This window comes from Carlito syrichta, unplaced genomic scaffold (assembly GCF_000164805.1).
Source record: "Carlito syrichta isolate Samal-C Ts95f unplaced genomic scaffold, Tarsius_syrichta-2.0.1 Scaffold305313, whole genome shotgun sequence".
Lineage (NCBI taxonomy): Eukaryota > Metazoa > Chordata > Mammalia > Primates > Tarsiidae > Carlito > Carlito syrichta.
The window spans coordinates 37,961-55,328 of record NW_007249409.1 but is presented as its reverse complement, the minus strand read 5'-3'; the positions used below and the strand labels follow the sequence as shown (position 1 = coordinate 55,328).

General features: G+C 40.2%; 1 protein-coding gene across 1 annotated transcript in view; it reads right to left on the bottom strand.

Moving 5' to 3' along the window:
- The window catches only part of SFI1 (SFI1 centrin binding protein), a 97,261-nt gene that overhangs the window by 56,818 nt on the left and 23,075 nt on the right, over positions 1-17,368 (bottom strand). Inside the window, exons 3-6 of the mRNA XM_008061532.1 lie at positions 15,744-15,917; positions 13,875-13,946; positions 6,553-6,663; positions 5,372-5,466 (exon numbers count right to left, since the gene is read on the bottom strand). Of these exons, the coding sequence (XP_008059723.1) occupies positions 5,372-5,466; positions 6,553-6,663; positions 13,875-13,946; positions 15,744-15,917 (452 nt within the window). The remainder of the gene's footprint in view (positions 1-5,371; positions 5,467-6,552; positions 6,664-13,874; positions 13,947-15,743; positions 15,918-17,368) is intronic.

Here is a 17,368-nt window from a genome sequence, read left to right as displayed (position 1 = left end):
TTAATAAGGGTACCTGATCCCAAGCCAGATGAAGTGAGGACCAATGGGAGGCCCAAACTTCCCCTGTATGATGACCACTTATGTACCTAACCCTGAATTGTATCCCACATCTTTCTTTCTTTTTTTTTTTTTTTTTTTTTTGAGTTGGAGTCTCACTCTGTCACCCAGACTGGAGTGCAGTGGCCATTCCTGGCCACCACAGCCTTGACCTGCTGGGCTCCGGCGATCCTTCCGCCTCAGCCTTCCAAGGAGCTGGAACTACAGGCGCGTGCTACCACGCCCGGCTAATTTTTTTTATTTGTTGTAGAGATGAGGTCTCGCCAAGTTGCCCAGGTGGGTCTCGAACCCATGGGCTCAAGCAATTCACTCACCTCAGGCTCCCAAAGCACGGGATTATAGGCTGAGCCACCGAGCCCGGCTATCCCACATCTTTCAAATAAAAAACAAACAAAACAAAACAATGCAAGAGTGAACGGATCCACGATCATGGCCTGAAATAACCGTCATATGGCAGAGAGAACTCCTTGTCTCTTAAAAATGCAAGTGACTTTTTCCTTTCCTGGTATTCTTTGTAACTATAAATTATAATATAAGACAGCAGAATGCACATTCTACCAGCACATATGGAACATTTACAAGATAGAGCATATTCTGGGCCATAAAGCAAACCTTAACAAAATTAAAAGAACTGAAATCATACTAAGTCTTGTCCTCTGACGTAATGGGATAAATTAAAAATCCTGAAGGGAAAGGCCAGGTGTGGTGGCTCACGCCTGTAATCCCAGCACTTTGGAATGCTGAGGTGAGAGGAATGCTTGAGCTCAGGAGTTCAAGATCAACCTGGGCAACATAGTGAGACCTTGTCTCTACAAAATAAAAAAAATAAAAATTAGCCAGGCATGGTGGCGCATGCCTGTAGTCCCAGCTATTCTGGAGGCTGAGGAATAAGGATGACCTGAGCCCGGGAGGTTGAGGCTGTGGTGAGCCGCGACTGTACCATCGCACTCCAGCCTGGGCAACAGAGTGAGATCCTGACTCAAAAATAAATAAATACATACATAGATAAACTAGGAAATCCCCAAGTATTAGAAATTTAAACATGTTTCTAAATAATATATGAGGCAAAGCGGGAGTCACAAAGGAAATCAGAAAACATTTTTTACTGAATGAAAACAGGAATACAACTTATTAAAATTTGTGTGATGCAGTTAAAGTAGTGTTTAAGGGAACTTTACATCAGCAAATGCTTATGTTAGAAAAAAGGTAAAGTCACAAATCAATAATCTCAGCTTGTACCTTAAGGACCTAGAAAAACATCAAATTGGCCGGGCTCGGTGGCTCAGCCTGTAATGCCGCACTTTGGGAGGCTGAGGTAAGTGGATTGCCTGAGCCTGAGGGTTCAAGACCCGCCTGGTCAACTTGGCGAGACCTCATCTCTACAATAAATCAAAAATTAGCCAGGCGTGGTAGCATGCACCTGTAATCCCAGCTACTTGGAAGGCTGAGGCGGGAGGATCACTGGAGCCCAGCAGGTTGAGGCTGTGGTGGCCAGGAGCGGCCACTGCACTCCAGTCTGGGTGACAGAGTGAGAGTGCAACTCAAAAGAAAAAGAAAAAAATCAAATCAAAACCAGAGATTGCAGATGATAATAATAAAGATTGGAGCAGAAATAAAGGAAATAACAGAGAATATTAATGAACACAAAAGCTGATTACTTGCAAAGATCAATAAAATTGATAAACGTCTTATCAGACTGGCCAAGGATAAAAGATAGGAGACACAAATTGGGCTGGGTTCAGTGGCTCAGCCTGTAATCCCAGTACTTTGAGAGGCCAAGGCGAGTGGATTGCCTGAGCCTGCGGGTTCGAGACCAGCCCGGGTAACTTGGCAAGACCTCATCTCTACAATAAATCAAAAAAAAAGAAGACACAAATTACCAACATCAGTAATGAAGAGGGCTATGGCTACATACATATCCTGAAGACATTAAAATTATAATGATGTATTCAATGCCCATATATTTGACAATATATTTGAAATGGATCAATTCCTTGAAAGATACGCAAACTCACTCAAGAGAATAACCTAAAAAAACTCCTTATATTTATATTTGAAATTAAAGTTTAAAACCCTCCAACAAAGAAAACTCTAGGCTTAAAGGATATCACTGGAGAATTTTACAAAACATTTAAGGAAGAAATAACACCAATTCTAAAAATCTCTTTCAGAAAAAAGAAGAGGCTGAAATACTTCCCAATTCATTCTATAAGGCTAATATTACCCTGAACCAAAATCAGACAAAGGCATTATAATAAATCTGTAGACCAATATCCCTCATGAATATAGATGCAAAACTCTCAACAAAATATTAGCAAATTGAACTCAGCAATACATAAAGACTGGCATTAATCTAGAAATGTAAAGCTGGCTCAAAATCTGAAAATCAGCTGGGTGTGGTAGCATACATTTGAAGTCCCAGCTACTTAAAAGGCTGAGTCATGACATAAGCCTAGGAGTCAAGACAAGCCTGGGAAAATAGCAAGACCCTATCAAAAAAAAAAATTAAAAATCACTCTATATAATTCATCATAGTAACAGACTAAAAAAGAAAAGCTACAAAATCATCTCAATAGATACAGAAAAACAATTTGAAAAAATTCAATATCCATTAATGATAAAAATGCTTCAAAAAAACTAGGAGTAGAATAGCACTTCCTTAACCTGATGAAAGACATCTACAAAAAACCCTGCTACCAATATTATACTTAAAAATTGAATGCTTTTCCCTTGAGATCAGGAACAAGGGAAAACACCCCTACCACTCTTATTTAATATCACACTAGAAGCACTAGAAAACCTTATCGGTACAATTAAAAAAAAAAGAATTTAGAAAGGAAGAAATAAAGCTGGCTCTACTTACAGACAATTTGACTGTTTACATAGAAAATCCCATGGACTCTACCAAAGATCTCCTATAATTAATAAGTAGACTTAACAAGGTTGCAGGATATAAAAGATCCATATGTAAAACTACGGAACTCTTAGAAGAAAATATAAGAGAAAATCTTTGTGACTTTGGGCTAGGCAGAGTTCTTAGAGATGAACTCTAAGATATGATATTAAAAGCATAATCCACAAAATAAAAAATGGGTCAACTAGACTTCAACAAAATTTAAAATTTTCGTTTTGCAGAGGACACTGTTAAGAGAATGAAAAGACAAGCCACAGACTGTGAGAAAACATCTTGAGATCCTGCTTTTGAAAAACCACTTGTAACAGAATATATGTCAAAAACAAAAACTTTCAAAACTCAACAAGAACACAACCCAATTTAAAAGGACAAAGAATCTTGAACAGACACTTCACCAAAAAAGAGATAAATAGTAAGTGAGCACAGGAAAAGCTATTCAACATCACTAATTATTAGGGAAATGCAAATTAAAACCAAAATAAAATACCTGTACACACCTATTAATATGGTTAAAAAACGTTTAATGGCAACACTAAGGATGTAAAGCAAGTAGAACTCTCATAAGTTGCTGGTAGAAACGCAAAATGGTACAGTCACATTAGAAATCTTGGCAGTTTCTTACAAAATTAAACTTAAAGCTACCACTATGTGATACAGCAATCCTACTTCTAGATAATTTACTCAAGAGAAGTATCCACACAGAGACCTCTATATGAATTTTTCTAGCAACATTATTCACAATTGCCTAAAGCTGGAAACAACAAGATATATTTCAACTGGTGAATGGATAAACAAACCTTAGTACATCCATACAATGAAATATGACTCAGCAATAAAAAGGAATAAACTACTGACACATGCAACAATCTGGATGAATTTCAAATGCATTATGTTAAGTGAAAGAAAGCAGAATCAAAGGCTACATACTGCATCATTCCATTTATGTGACATTCTGGAAAGGGAAAAACTGTAGAGATAGAGAACTGATCAATGATTGCCAGGAGTTGTATGTAGAAGGAGGGTGCTACAAAGGATTAGCAAGGAAAAAAAATTCTATTGGGAATGATAAAACTGTTCTGTCTTTTGACTGAGGTGGTAACTACATGACTCTATGCATTTATCAAAACTCTTAAACCAAAAAGAAGGAATTTTACTGTATATAAATTTAAAAATAAATTACAACAAAACAACTATGTTACTTATAGGCTAAACGGTGCTATAACTAAGAGATTTGGGTAAGATAAGACCTCACACTTTAGGAACACAGACGGGGAAAGACGAACTCACTGTGCTGGGGAGATCAGGGAAAGTTACACATTTAACATGGGCCTGAAGGAGGAACTGAAGGGGCAAAAATGAAAAGATAAGGAAGTGAACATCCAGTGTGTCGAGGGCAGAGGGTGTAGAGCAGTAAGAGAGGAAGACTTTGTATGTCATACCAAGGATCACTGACTTTATTTGATACACAAAGAGGAGGCAAGTAAACATTCTGCAAAGGAGCAACATGATCTTATCTATGTCTTGCCACTCTTAGTTATGTGTACAATGCCAAGGGGGAGAAAATAAATACGGGAGATGAATGAAGAGGTAAGAGGTACTTACAATACTCTGGGAAAAAGATGAAGATAACTCTTAAGCTGTGCAAAGAAGACTGCAAGTGATGCCTCATAGAGCTGTCTTCTAAGATTAGTTATCTGACTGATATGAGGTATGAGGACTCGGCAAGCCATTCCTAAATAAGGCTTCTCATGTAGAGGAAAGTAGCAGGAGGAGCAGATCTAAGTGGTAGGTAGGAGAGTTGATAGGTTGTATTTGTATGATTTGTGAAGTTCCTGAAGAACATTCATGTGGAATGCCTGTGAGGTAGCAGCTAAAACAGACTGTATTATAACTTGAAACTTGGTATCTTTTCCCCTAAGACTCCCTACATGGGTTTCTGGGTTCAATTCACAGAGAAACCAGACACTGACCAAGCTACACTGGCCACAGGTTCACTGAGGGGCAACTTGGGCAAAGCAGATCAGAAAAGTACACAGTAGCTCTACTCCAGAGTCTCCCTGCAACTAGACACAAGATAGCAAGATAGACGGAAGCCCCCCAGGTGCCACAGGAGAGTCACAGCCAGCACAGTGCACTAGCAGACCAGGAATAGCTAAGTCACACAAATCCCGGTTAAATGAGCTTTAAGTGCCCAAACTATGCTATGTGGAGAAAACCACAGGGATCTGATCATTCAGGTGTATGAGATCATACATTCTGAAAAATATGAAAGAAAACTGAACAAATCTTCTCTTTGACCTAGATTTATTCTCTCTCAGAGACAATGTTTTTGTCTTTCCCAAGGGCTTCTGAAAAAGTAAATTTGGGTATCTTCTTTCAATGTGTACTTCCTTTTCTCACCATGATCCTTGGCTCTAATGTACTTGCTCCTCATCTCTTGCTGTTGATGCACATAGGTCTTCCAGGTTTGGAACATAAGGTTGTACAAGTAATATCTGAGGAGTCAAAAAGGCAATTGACATTTCTTTAAGACAAAACAACTTCTAATCCAACACACCCAGTATGTTCTATACTCAGAAGAAATTAGCATACAAACTTCTGACTTAAAAAAGCTGCATCTGCAACAAAACTAAAATTTCATTTCCTACAATCACAATGAAGCCTACTGCCCTTGAAGAAGCATCATTCTCTACACCTTGAAGTGTCACTGAGGAAGAAAAAGTTTGACTTCTCTAAGAATAAAATTCATCTTCAGCAACTGCAAAGCCATGACTAAATAACAGCCATATCTTAATCATCATAATTATCCACACTACAAAATATACTTGTATTGCTTCTCTTTTGCACTGCAACATGGTCTATGATACATTTTCCTTTTCCTTCTACTTCTTGATATGTACACCTTAAGACCTTCAACTCTCCATATTTCCACTACTCCAGTTCCTAAGACTTGATTTCACATTCTATCAGCTTATCAGAACTATGCAGTGTATCTATGTTTTAACTGAAATCGCCATAAATTAGAACTATTGCCCCAAAGACCCTAAGAATGTCTACAACGACAGTAAATACCATTTTAGAGATACAATAAGATATGACATTCAGGGTTTTTTTTAAAGTCTAAAAATACATATTTGATATAATTCCCAATTTTTACTTTTTCCTCCATTTATCCCTGGAAATATGATGTCAAGGATTTTTCTCTATTTTCTTAATGTCCTACATTGGGCATATATTTTTGCCTATAATCAACTGAATTAAAACAATTTATTATTTTAAAAAACAGAATACTCTCAGAATTAGAAAGTATATAGCAGTGAGAATCATAAACCCCACTCAAATCATTAGCATGACCCCAAATGGCTACCTGAATTAAAGGGATAGGGACACGTCATGTGCCAAGCATGTACATGTATGCTTAGGCTTAATTTAGAACTTTGCTCTTGCTTACTCCAAAAAGAATTTTAAGAAAAACAAAAAGTTATCAAAAACTTTGCTCCTTTTGACCAGAAACTTATCAGCAAGTAGTTATTTGATAATGAACATCAGTAAAATTGATGTGATGTAACATGAAATCTGACCTGTAGTGACAGTCGGCTCGAACACAGAGTTTCCATTCATGACAGAAAACCCACCACTCTTTTTTCCATTTGTCAAAGACTTTCCATAGTAATCGCTGCTTATAGTAAAACCTAGGACAATGAAAAAAATCAAAGAACTGTATATGATGATGCTGGAGCTGATATCTATTCCCAAATCAGTTTCATACTGTCATTGCCTACTCATAAAAAAGTAAATAGTAAAATAGATTTAAAATGCACATATTTAACTTTTTCAGATCAGAACCTTAGAGCTACTTAAACTAGAAATAAGGCTTAAAAATTATACTACAGACATTACCAATTAAAGATGTTAAAGTAAAATAAAAATCTAACTTTTTAAATACCATAAGTGAGTTGAAAATTATTATTCTCAATTTTTTTAATTCACCAGAGTAAAAAATATTTTATTACTAAAAAAGTAGTAGTTACATCTCCTTTACATAGGAAATTAAAGTTATTTTAAAAAGTACCTAATGGTATTCCTAGTACTTAACAGAAACATAGCTTATTCATTTAACTGAAATCTGGGAGTGTTATAACAACAGCAAAAGATGATAAGAGAAAATAAAGAGAGGAAAAAGGTAATAAGAAAAACAGAAGAGCAGTGATAAAGTGTTGATGCTAACAAAGCACTATCAAGGTGACCAATAACTCAAAAACTCTAGTCCGGTCAGTTACTTTGAGTTTGTTTTCATGTTTCTGCAGGTTACTGTCTCCCTTCTCCTAATCCACTCATAGTTTTTAAAATTGGCTTACATACTATAAGAAAAGGATTGGGAGTAGTGGGAAACTGCCAGGGAGTTGGGGGGGGGGGGCAGTATACGGGATTGGTAGTAGTGGAAAACTGCCAGGGGAGGGAAGGGCACATCTCATCAACAAGGGTACCTACATAATGAACATTTGTATACCTAACCCTGAATTGTACCCACATCTTTAAAATAACAAATTTTTAAAAATAAAAATAAAATTGGCTTACAAAGATATATAAGGGGGGATACCCCCCAAAAAAACTTGGAATTTATTTATAAAAATTGTATATTTATTCTTACATGTTTAAACTTCAGTCACCTTCAAAGTACTCTCCATTTCATGCAATACATCTATTGGTATGCTTTTTCCACTGCTCAAAAGTATCTTTAAACTTGTCAATTTTGATGCCTTTTAGTACTTCTGTCATTTTTTGTTTCACCTCTTCCACATTGGCAAAATGTTTCCCTTTAAGGGCTTTCTTCATCCAGAAAAAACAAACCAAAGAAAAGTCACTCAGGGTAAGAAGGGGTGAATAAGGGGTCATGCCATTTTGGGTCAAAAACTGCTGAACACTCAGCTCAGTGTGGGCAGGTGCACTCGCAAATCATCCATCATGAAATGGGCGAACATGTTAAAAGAATCGCCAAAATAAAATTCACTGAAGTGGAACACAGCCTCTCATAACAATGCTAGCTGGTATACTGATGCCGATGGGTTCCTACAACATTTACCTAGTGGGAGGAAGCCTGTACTACAAAGGCCCATAGAAATTATCCAAAAGATAATTCCAATTTTTGGGGGGTCCCCCCATACATAAGGAAATTTGCCTATTTCATAATAAACAAAAAAGAGAGAGAGAGTGAAACACCACAAATACCCATCAAGAGAAAAGGTTAAAGGAATCAAATCAATTCTTATTTTTTATGAATTAAGTAGAGTTAAGGACACTGAAATGGACAGATGATCCAGAAAAGTGGTTAGGTGAAAACATAAAGTTACTGCAGCCAGGTATGGTGGCTCACACCTGTATCCTGGCAATTTGGGAGGCAGAGGTGAGAGGACTGCCTGAGCCCAGGGGTTCAAAACCAGCCTAGGTAACTTGGTGAGACCTCATCTCTACAATAAATCAAAAAATTAGCTGAGTGTGGTGGTACACACCTGTGGCTGCTTGGAAGGCTGAGGCAGAAGAATCACCTAAGCCCAGCAGGCCAAGGCTGCAGCAGCTGTGATTGTGCCACTGCACTCCAACCTGGGTGACAGAATGAGATTCTAACTCAAAAAAAAAAGTTACTTCTGGTAGATATAACATTTTGTTTAAATTAATATTTTTATCAGCTGGGTGCAGTGGCTCATGCTTGTAATCTCAGCAATTTCAGAGGCTGAGATAAGAGGATTGCTTGAGCCCAGGAGTTCAAGACCAGCCTAGGCAACATACTGAGACCTCATCTCTAAAAAAATAAAAAATTAACTCGGCAGTCATAAAAAAGAATAAAATCATGTCCTCTGCAGCAACAGGGATGGAGCTGGAGATCATCATCCTAAGTAAACTGACTCAGAAGCAGAAAACCAAACACCACATGTTCTCACTCATACATGGGAGCTAAATTGGTCACAAAGATAGAAATAATAGACACTGGGGACACCAATAAGGAAGGAAGGGGGGAAGGAACTAGATTCAGAAACTACCTATAGGCACAACGTCCGTAATCTGGGGAATGGGCCACCTGAGACCCAGTTCCTACCACTACACAATATGTCCATGTAACAAACATACATGTGTACACCTGAATCAAACATTACAAAAAGAAAAAGATTAGCTGGGCATGGGAGCACTTGTCTGTAGTTCCAGCTATTTGGGAGGCTGAGGCAGAAGGATCAACACTCAAGGTCAAGGATGTGGTGAGCCATGATTGTGCCACTGCACCCCAGCCTGGACGACAGAGTGAGACCCTGACTCCCCCCAAAATTAATATTTTAATGTGTTTCCAGCACCCATATGTTGGAATTAATATTACATCAAATATATATACATATTTGTGTATACACATATATAAGCACGTGTGTATGTACACATAAATGATTATATTATACATATTAGGAATATGGAAAGAGCTCCAAAATACCAAACTATTACCAGCGGTTCTCTCTTAGAGAGGGATTATAGAAGACAGGTAATTCCTAAATTGAACATTTCTGTAACGTTTGAAAATTATTTGAACAGATTTCCTCACAATTTAAAAAATTTTAACAAAATGAACCATTTACTTTAGAACGAACATATCCATCTATCCTCTTTCCTTACCAAAGCTCTACTCAAATAATAGCAAATGCATTTTAGAAGGTGTAAGCCCACAAAGACAAAGAGAATAGAAGAGAGGGTAACAGACAAGAGCTGTCAACAGGTTTTAGGCAATAGAAACTAGGTAGGTGAGTGACAAATGGATTACCAGATAGACAAAGCACAGAACTAAGTGTCCTGTGTGGGGAGGGGAGGGAGACAAGAAGCAACTAGCTGGTGATGCAGACCCCAGAGAGGCATGGGAATGAGAGACATCAGGAAGTGGGGAGCCCTGAGGGGAAATGAAAAAAACAGGATCGTTTGTAAGTCTGGGTCTCAGAAGCAGTTAGGATCCTGGATCCTGCTATTCAACAAGCAGAGACTCAGGTTTATCTCTGGAGAGGCTGAACTAAAGGGGCACTGAACTCTAGAAAACTAGGCAAAACTTTGGAGGTAGTCCTAAACGGAGAGTCTACATACTGGACAGTGAGACAACAATCTCTTTCCCTTGTTTGCAGCCAAGCATATAACTACCACCTCCCGCTGCCTCAATCCCACCTCACCCCAAAAGGAGTTTGGAGGATGCCTCCCCTCTGAGGAAAACAGATCAACTTAAGGGGAAAGGCCTTCAGAGGTACAGACAACTGGAGATTCCCCAGTAAATTGCCTAGTCTCCGCCTTGAAAGCCTACAGTAAAGCTCTCAATTTGCAAATCCCCATGTATGTGTGTGTGTACACACACACACACACACACACACACACACACACACACACACACACGGGGATTTGCAAATTGAGATAGGTAGGTAATAGGCAGGTAGGTGGGTAGGTGAATGGATGCTTTTTTTTTTTGTCAGTGTCCCACTCTGTCACCCAGGCTTAAAGGTAATGGCATAATCACAGCTCACCACAGCCTTGACCTCCTGGGATCAGATGATCCTTCCACCTCAGTCTCTCAAGTAGCTGGGACTACTGACGTGCACAACCAGGCCTGACTAATTTTTTTATTTTTTGTAAAGATGAGTTCTCACTAGGTCACCTAGGCGTAAACATTTCTAAAATTAGCTTTTTAGTACCTAACTCTTAAATATGAACAGAAAACAAAGGATCTCTTAATATTTGATGAGATGCTCCAATATGATAAAATGACCAAAAGCACAAAGAAAAAAGGATCTCAAAAGAAACAATGTGAACGGATAAAAATCTTAAAAACAAACAAACAAATCACTATACTAACCCCCCAAAATTATGGGTCTCCAGGATGCTATTTTAAAAAGGAACTTAGAGGCCGGGCTCAGTGGCTCAGCCTGTAATCCCAGCGCTTTGGGAGGCCGAGGTGAGTGTACTGCCTGAGCCCGCGGGTTCGAGACTCGCCCGGGCAACTTGGCAAGACCTCATCTCTACAATAAATCAAAAATTAGCCTGGCGTGGTAGCGTGCACCTGTAGTTCCAGCTACTTGGAAGGCTGAGGCGGAAGGATCGCCAGAGCCCAGCAGGTCAAGGCTGCGGTGGCCGGGAGCGGCCACTGCACTCCAGTGTGGGCGACAGAGTCCAACTCAAAAAAAAAAAAAAGGGAACTTAGAGAACAAAAAGGAGCTCTTGGCAATTAGAATATTACAGCAGAAACGAAAAAAAATAAACAGGTGGATAAAACAAATTGATTGGTCTTGTAGGCCACAGTAAGGACCCTGGCTTTTACTTTTATCAAGAAATCACTGGAGGTTTGACAGAAGAATAACATAACTTGATATACTGCAACTACCTATAAACAAGTGACTAGCCGGGCACAGTGGCTCACGCCTATAATCCCAGCACTTTGAGACGCTAAGGTGAGAGGACTGCCTGAGCTCACAGGTTCAAGACCAGCCTGGGCAACTTGGTGAGACCTCATCTCTACAATAAATCAAAATATTAGCTGGGCATGGTGGCACATACCTGTAGTTCCAGCTACTTGGAAGGCTGAGGTGGAAGGATCCCCTGAGCCCAGCAGGTTGAGGCTGTGGTGGCCATGAGTGTGCCACTGCACTCCAGCCTGGGCAACACAGTGAGACTCCAACTCAAAAAAAAAATAAAGAAGTGACTGACTAGGGGCAAGGCAGGAAGCAGATCAATGAGGAGTTACTGGAGTCACTCATGGCAGAGAAGATGATGGCTTGGAGCAGGGTGGCAGCAATTGCATTCTGAAAAGTGGTAGGATTCTTAATATATTGATTGAATCAACATGATTTAGGCATTTTAAATTGGGACCAGAGAGAGCAAGAAGAGTCAAGGATGGGTCCTTTGAGCCAGGCTCGGTGGCTCAGCCTGTAATCCTGCGCCTTTGGGAGGCTGAGGTGAGTGGATTGCCTGAGCCCACGGGTTCGAGACCTGCCTGGGCAGCGAGACCTCATCTCTACAATAAATCAAAAAATCAGCTGGGCGTGGTAGCGCATGCCTGTAATTCCAGCTACTCAGAAGGCTGAGGCGGAAAGATCGCCAGAGCCCAGCAGATGAGGCTGCAGTGGCCGGGAGCAGCCACTGCACTCCAGTCTGGGCGACTAAGTGAGACTCCAACTCAAAAAAAAAAAAAGGGATGGGTCTCAGGTTTTTGGAAAGATGGGAGTTTCCACTAAGGGGAAGACTTAGCAGAGAGGTTTATGAGGAAGATCAAGACATCCATTTTAAGCTGGGCTCGGTGGCTCAGCCTGTAATCCCGCGCCTTTGGGAGGCTGAGGTGAGTGGATTGCCTGAGCCCGTGGGTTCGAGACCCACCTGGGCAGTGAGACCTCATCTCTACAATAAATCAAAAAATCAGCCGGGCGTGGTAGCACATGCCTGTAATTCCGGCTACTTGGAAGGCTGAGGCAGAAGGATCGCTGGAGCCCAGCAGGTCGAGGCTGCAGTGGCCGGGAGCGGCCACTGCACTCCAGTCTGGGCGACTGAGTTAGACTCCAACTCAAAAAAAAAAAAAAAAAAAGACATCCATTTTGGACTTATAGTGACGTTTTCAAGTATGTAAGAATCCAGAGTTCAAGGCAGAGGTGTAGGCTAGGTATATGCATTTAAGAATCATCATGAGATTTGATGAAATTGCCTTGGGTGTGAGGTAGATACAGATGCAGGGCACTGTAGCCTAGGTGACAGAGTGAGAATCTGACTCAAAAACAATTTTTTTTCTAAAGAAAAAAAACAAAGAATCTTCAAAAGAGCAAAAATTAGACTAAAAAAATTACAAATGGAAACCATAAGACAATGAAATATCTTCAAAGTGCTGGGGGTAAAAATTGGCAACCTAGACTTTTATACCCAGTGAAAATATCCTTCAAAAAGGAAAATGAAATAAAACATTTTTAGACAGACAAAATCCGAGAGAATTCAACAACAACAGACCTACTCTAAAGGAAATACTCAAGGATGTTCTAATGTTCTTAACTTCTGTGACTCCCTCTTGCAGTCCACTCCCAGCACTGCAGCTAAAGCAACTGTAACTAAAAACTACAGCAGTGGGCAGGGGTGGTCTATACAAGGTGAAACAATGGCAGAGAGACTTGATCCTCACTAAAATTTTACTCTCAGTCGGGCTCAGTGGCTCAGCCTGTAATCCCGCACTTTGGGAGGCTGAGGTGAGTGGATTGCCTGAGCCCGCGGGTTCGAGACCCGCCTGGACAACTTGGCAAGACCTCATCCCTACAATAAATCAAAAAAGTTAGCCAGGTCTCGAACCCGTGGGCTCAGGCAGTGGTAACGCGGGCTCAGGCAGTGGTAGCGCGTGCCTGTAGTTCCAGCTACTTGGAAGGCTGAGGCGGAAGGATTGCCGGAGCCCAGCAGGTTGAGGCTACAGCAGCTGGGAGCAGCCACTGCACTCCAGTCTGGGTGACAGAGTGAGATTCCAACTCAAAACAAAAACAAAAACAAAACAAAACAACAACAAAAAATTTTACTCCCCAGGCCAATGTCAATTTTTCCCCAGGTTCTGCCCTAGCTCAAGTCCCACTATTACCCTGAAAGAGCTCATTTACTTCTCTGGGAAAAACACGTTTTTTCCCAAAGAGGTCTTAGCTATCCTGGTTTACTTAAGTATGATTCTTTCATATATTCATTCAGTCAACTAATATGTATAAAGTTACCATTATATTGCACGGTTATATTAGGTACTGTTCCTGTCTGCTGAAGGCTGGGGAGGAGTAGGAATGTAACAATACATGCCATACTAAAAGTTATGTATAGGCTTAATATAAAACAAAAACCTTGGAAGAACTCAGTACAAATTGGGTACTGAGCATTATAATACTACCTTGCTTTAGAGGGAAATACTCTTCCAAAAGTCATTTGAATCCACAAATACAAGAACTTTCTGGCCATGCATCTAAAAGAAGAAAATAAAAGATACACACATTTTAAAACTCCATTTGGCTTCTATGGTCAATTTTTTGGAAGGGAGAGGTACCAGGGAGAAAAATGATAGTATATGAGTCAAAAGGTGATGTCATAGCTAATCTTGCACCAGAGAATAGGATGTGACAGATTTATAATGCTGAAATCAAGCAGAATACTTTTTAAAAATACTTCCAATATAAAGCATTTTGTCAATGAAGAGATAAAAACATCAGAGTCGAGGTAAAGGAAGTACATGAAAATTCTTTGTTCATATTATTCTTCCTGCCTAAAATGCCTGGCAAGTGTCCACTAATCCTGGACCTTCCCCAATCCAAACAGAGTGAGTAGCTGTATACTCTCAGTACTCTGTTCAAATCTTATGACACCGTATTACAGAGATCAGCTTAGAGGGTATCTATCATTCTTTCTGCACTGCAAGTCCCTGAAAGCAAGAGTCATGTCTTATAGCATCCCCAGTACCTAGCACAATGCCTGGTACACAAACACAAAGATGGCTTGTCTTATGTAGTTAATCTCTGGGCTCAGCTTAGAATACTCTTACGCCTGCCCTGTATCTGACTTTTTCTTACATTATCCTTCAGGGCTCAGCTTAAACTCTGCTTCCTCCAGAAAGTCACTGCACTAACAGCTATGCTAGTGTGGCTATTCTTGTCATGTGTGTCTGTGGTGCTACCTCCTTCTCTCATAGTACTTATCACACTTTACTGTTGTGGCTTAACAGTCTATCAAGCCTACCTCATTTTAAACTTTCATGAGGTCATGGAACCAAGACTGTCTTCAATTCGCCTTACATGCTCAGCATGTATCATCACATCTAGCATAGCAGGTGCCTCATCATTTTTTTTTTTAACTCAGAGTCTAACTTTGTCGCCCAGGCTGGAGGGCAGTGGCACAATCACAACTCACCACAGCCTGGTCCTCCTGGACTCAGGTCATCCTTCTGCCTCAGTCTCCTGAGTAGCTGGGACTATAGGCATATGCCACCATGCTGCCTAATTTTTTTTATTTTTTGTATAGACAAGGTCTCACTATATTGCCAAGTGCTTGAATGAATAAAAGGATGCTTTCAATATACCTAATCAAGATTAGCATAAGTATAATATCTTCTTTAGAATTTGTCTAACAGGTTTTCTGGTTTTCACCAAAAACCCAGAGAAAGGAGAGAAGAGTACCAGAAAATGATCATTTTTCTTGGACCATGTTTAAACTTTTTCTGGAAGAATCTTTCTTAACAGCTTATATATTAGGGGGCACAACTGGAGAACATGAAAACATTCAATGGCAGACTTTATGTCTGCAGATTTCTAAATATCCTTTTCTTTTTTTTTGAGTTGGAGTCTCACTCTGTCACCCAGACTGGAGTGCATTGGCCGCTCCCGGCCACCGCAGCCTTGACCTGCTGGGCTCCAGCAATCCTTCCGCCTCAGCCTTCCAAGTAGCTGGAACTACAGGCGCGCGCTACCACACCCGGCTAAATTTTTTTTATAATTTATTGTAGAGATGAGGTCTTGCCAAGTTACCCAGGCGGGTCTCAAACCCGAGGGCTCAAGCAATCCACTCACCTCAGCCTCCCAAAGCGCGGGATTACAGGCTGAGCCACTAAGCCCGGCTTAAATATCCTTTTCATCTGAACATTTCACTATAAAGAACAGGCATCAAGGTCTTCAACTAATTGAGATAGGAGAATAAGAATCATTCCCTCATTTTAACCATGACAAGAGAACAAAGAAAGTCACTGTAGGCAGATGACCACTCATAAGCTCACCTGATGCGCAATTCTCTTAACCGGCCCCGTCGAGTCCAAGTACATGAGGCATGATACTTCACTGGATGACTGGGACTAGGTAACCCCTTCCGGATCCCAGAGAATGCAGAAGACTTCTTGTTGGACAGTATTTTTGGAGAAAAAGGTTTCTTAACTGCACCATCGCTAAAAGACCTTAAATGTGAAGAGTAACGAGGCAAGGAAAAAATAAAATTATCACTATGTATGATAAAAATGCCTTTTAACGTACAAGCAAAATTAAATTGATTAATTTTTTAGACAATGTGGCTTTGATACCAATATGACATCACATACTTTTACTAAACACTCAATTTCTGACTTTTAATCCCATCTCAGAAGCATTAAGAAAATGTCTTTTATAATCATGAAAGGAAAAAGCAGTGGTGATGGACTGGAAGTGGAGATACAGGTATGAACTCATGATAACAAAAAAAAAGTATGTTAGAGTTCTGTCCACAGGAAATACCTAGAAGCAGTGGTATCCCATTAGTAATGAACACAGCTACAGACCAAACATGGTTTAGAAAATAACACTCCTTACTAAAAGGAACCAGGACTCCTTGGAGAAATGGCTGGTCTTCAGGTCTGGGACAAGGGAACTACAAGCCAAGCCTAGAATATCTTATTGGGTCAAAAGATAAGGAAATGTTAAAATGATGGGAGTATGTCAAAAGGACATAAGAATCAGGTTGAAGGGGTTCTAATAGCCAAATCTGAAACAACTTGAGCAGTAACAGATTAAAACCCAATGGATAAAACAAGAATCCATAAATCCATACTGTATAAGCAAATAAATGAATAAACATATAGGGAAGAATGGAAAGCTCTACTTTGCAGTAGAAATATCAATGAATAAATCTGGAAGGAGAGAATTGGAAAGTCATAATTTAGGAATTATCAAAGTAATAACTGGTTTAAGTAAGAATTTTCAAGGAATACAGCCGGGCTTGGTGACTCAGCCTGTAATCCCGTGCCTTTGGGAGGCTGAAGTGAGTGGATTGCCTGAGCCCGCGGGTTCAAGACCCGCCTGGGCAACTTGGCGAGATCTCATCTCTACAATAAATCAAAAATCAGCCGGGCGTGGTAGCGCGCGCCTGTAATTCCGGCTACTCAGAAGGCTGAGGTGGAAGGATCGCCAGAGCCCAGTGGGTCGAGGCTGCAGTGGCCGGGAGCGGCCACTGCACTCCAGTCTGGGCAATGGAGTGAAACTCCAATTCAAAAAAAAAAACAACAAAAAAAGAATTTTCAAGGAATACAAAACCAAGCTGATGCTAGCATGATGAGGAAGAGGATGCTTACGTAGTTTCAAAAAAATATTTCAAAAAAATACTGATTTGTTACTTTGTAGAAATTATAGATAACTATCTAACCAAATGATAAGTTAACATCACTGATAATGGAACCAATTAACATAATATGTCTCTTCATATGATGCACTGAGGACACAGGATCACTTCTGTGGTTATTAAGGTCAAAAATGCATAACCAGCTGGGCTCGGTGGCTCAGCCTGTAATCCTGCGCCTTTGGGAGGCTGAGGTGAGTAGATTGCCTAAACCCGCGGGTTCGAGACCCGCCTGGGCAGCGAGACCTCATCTCTACAATA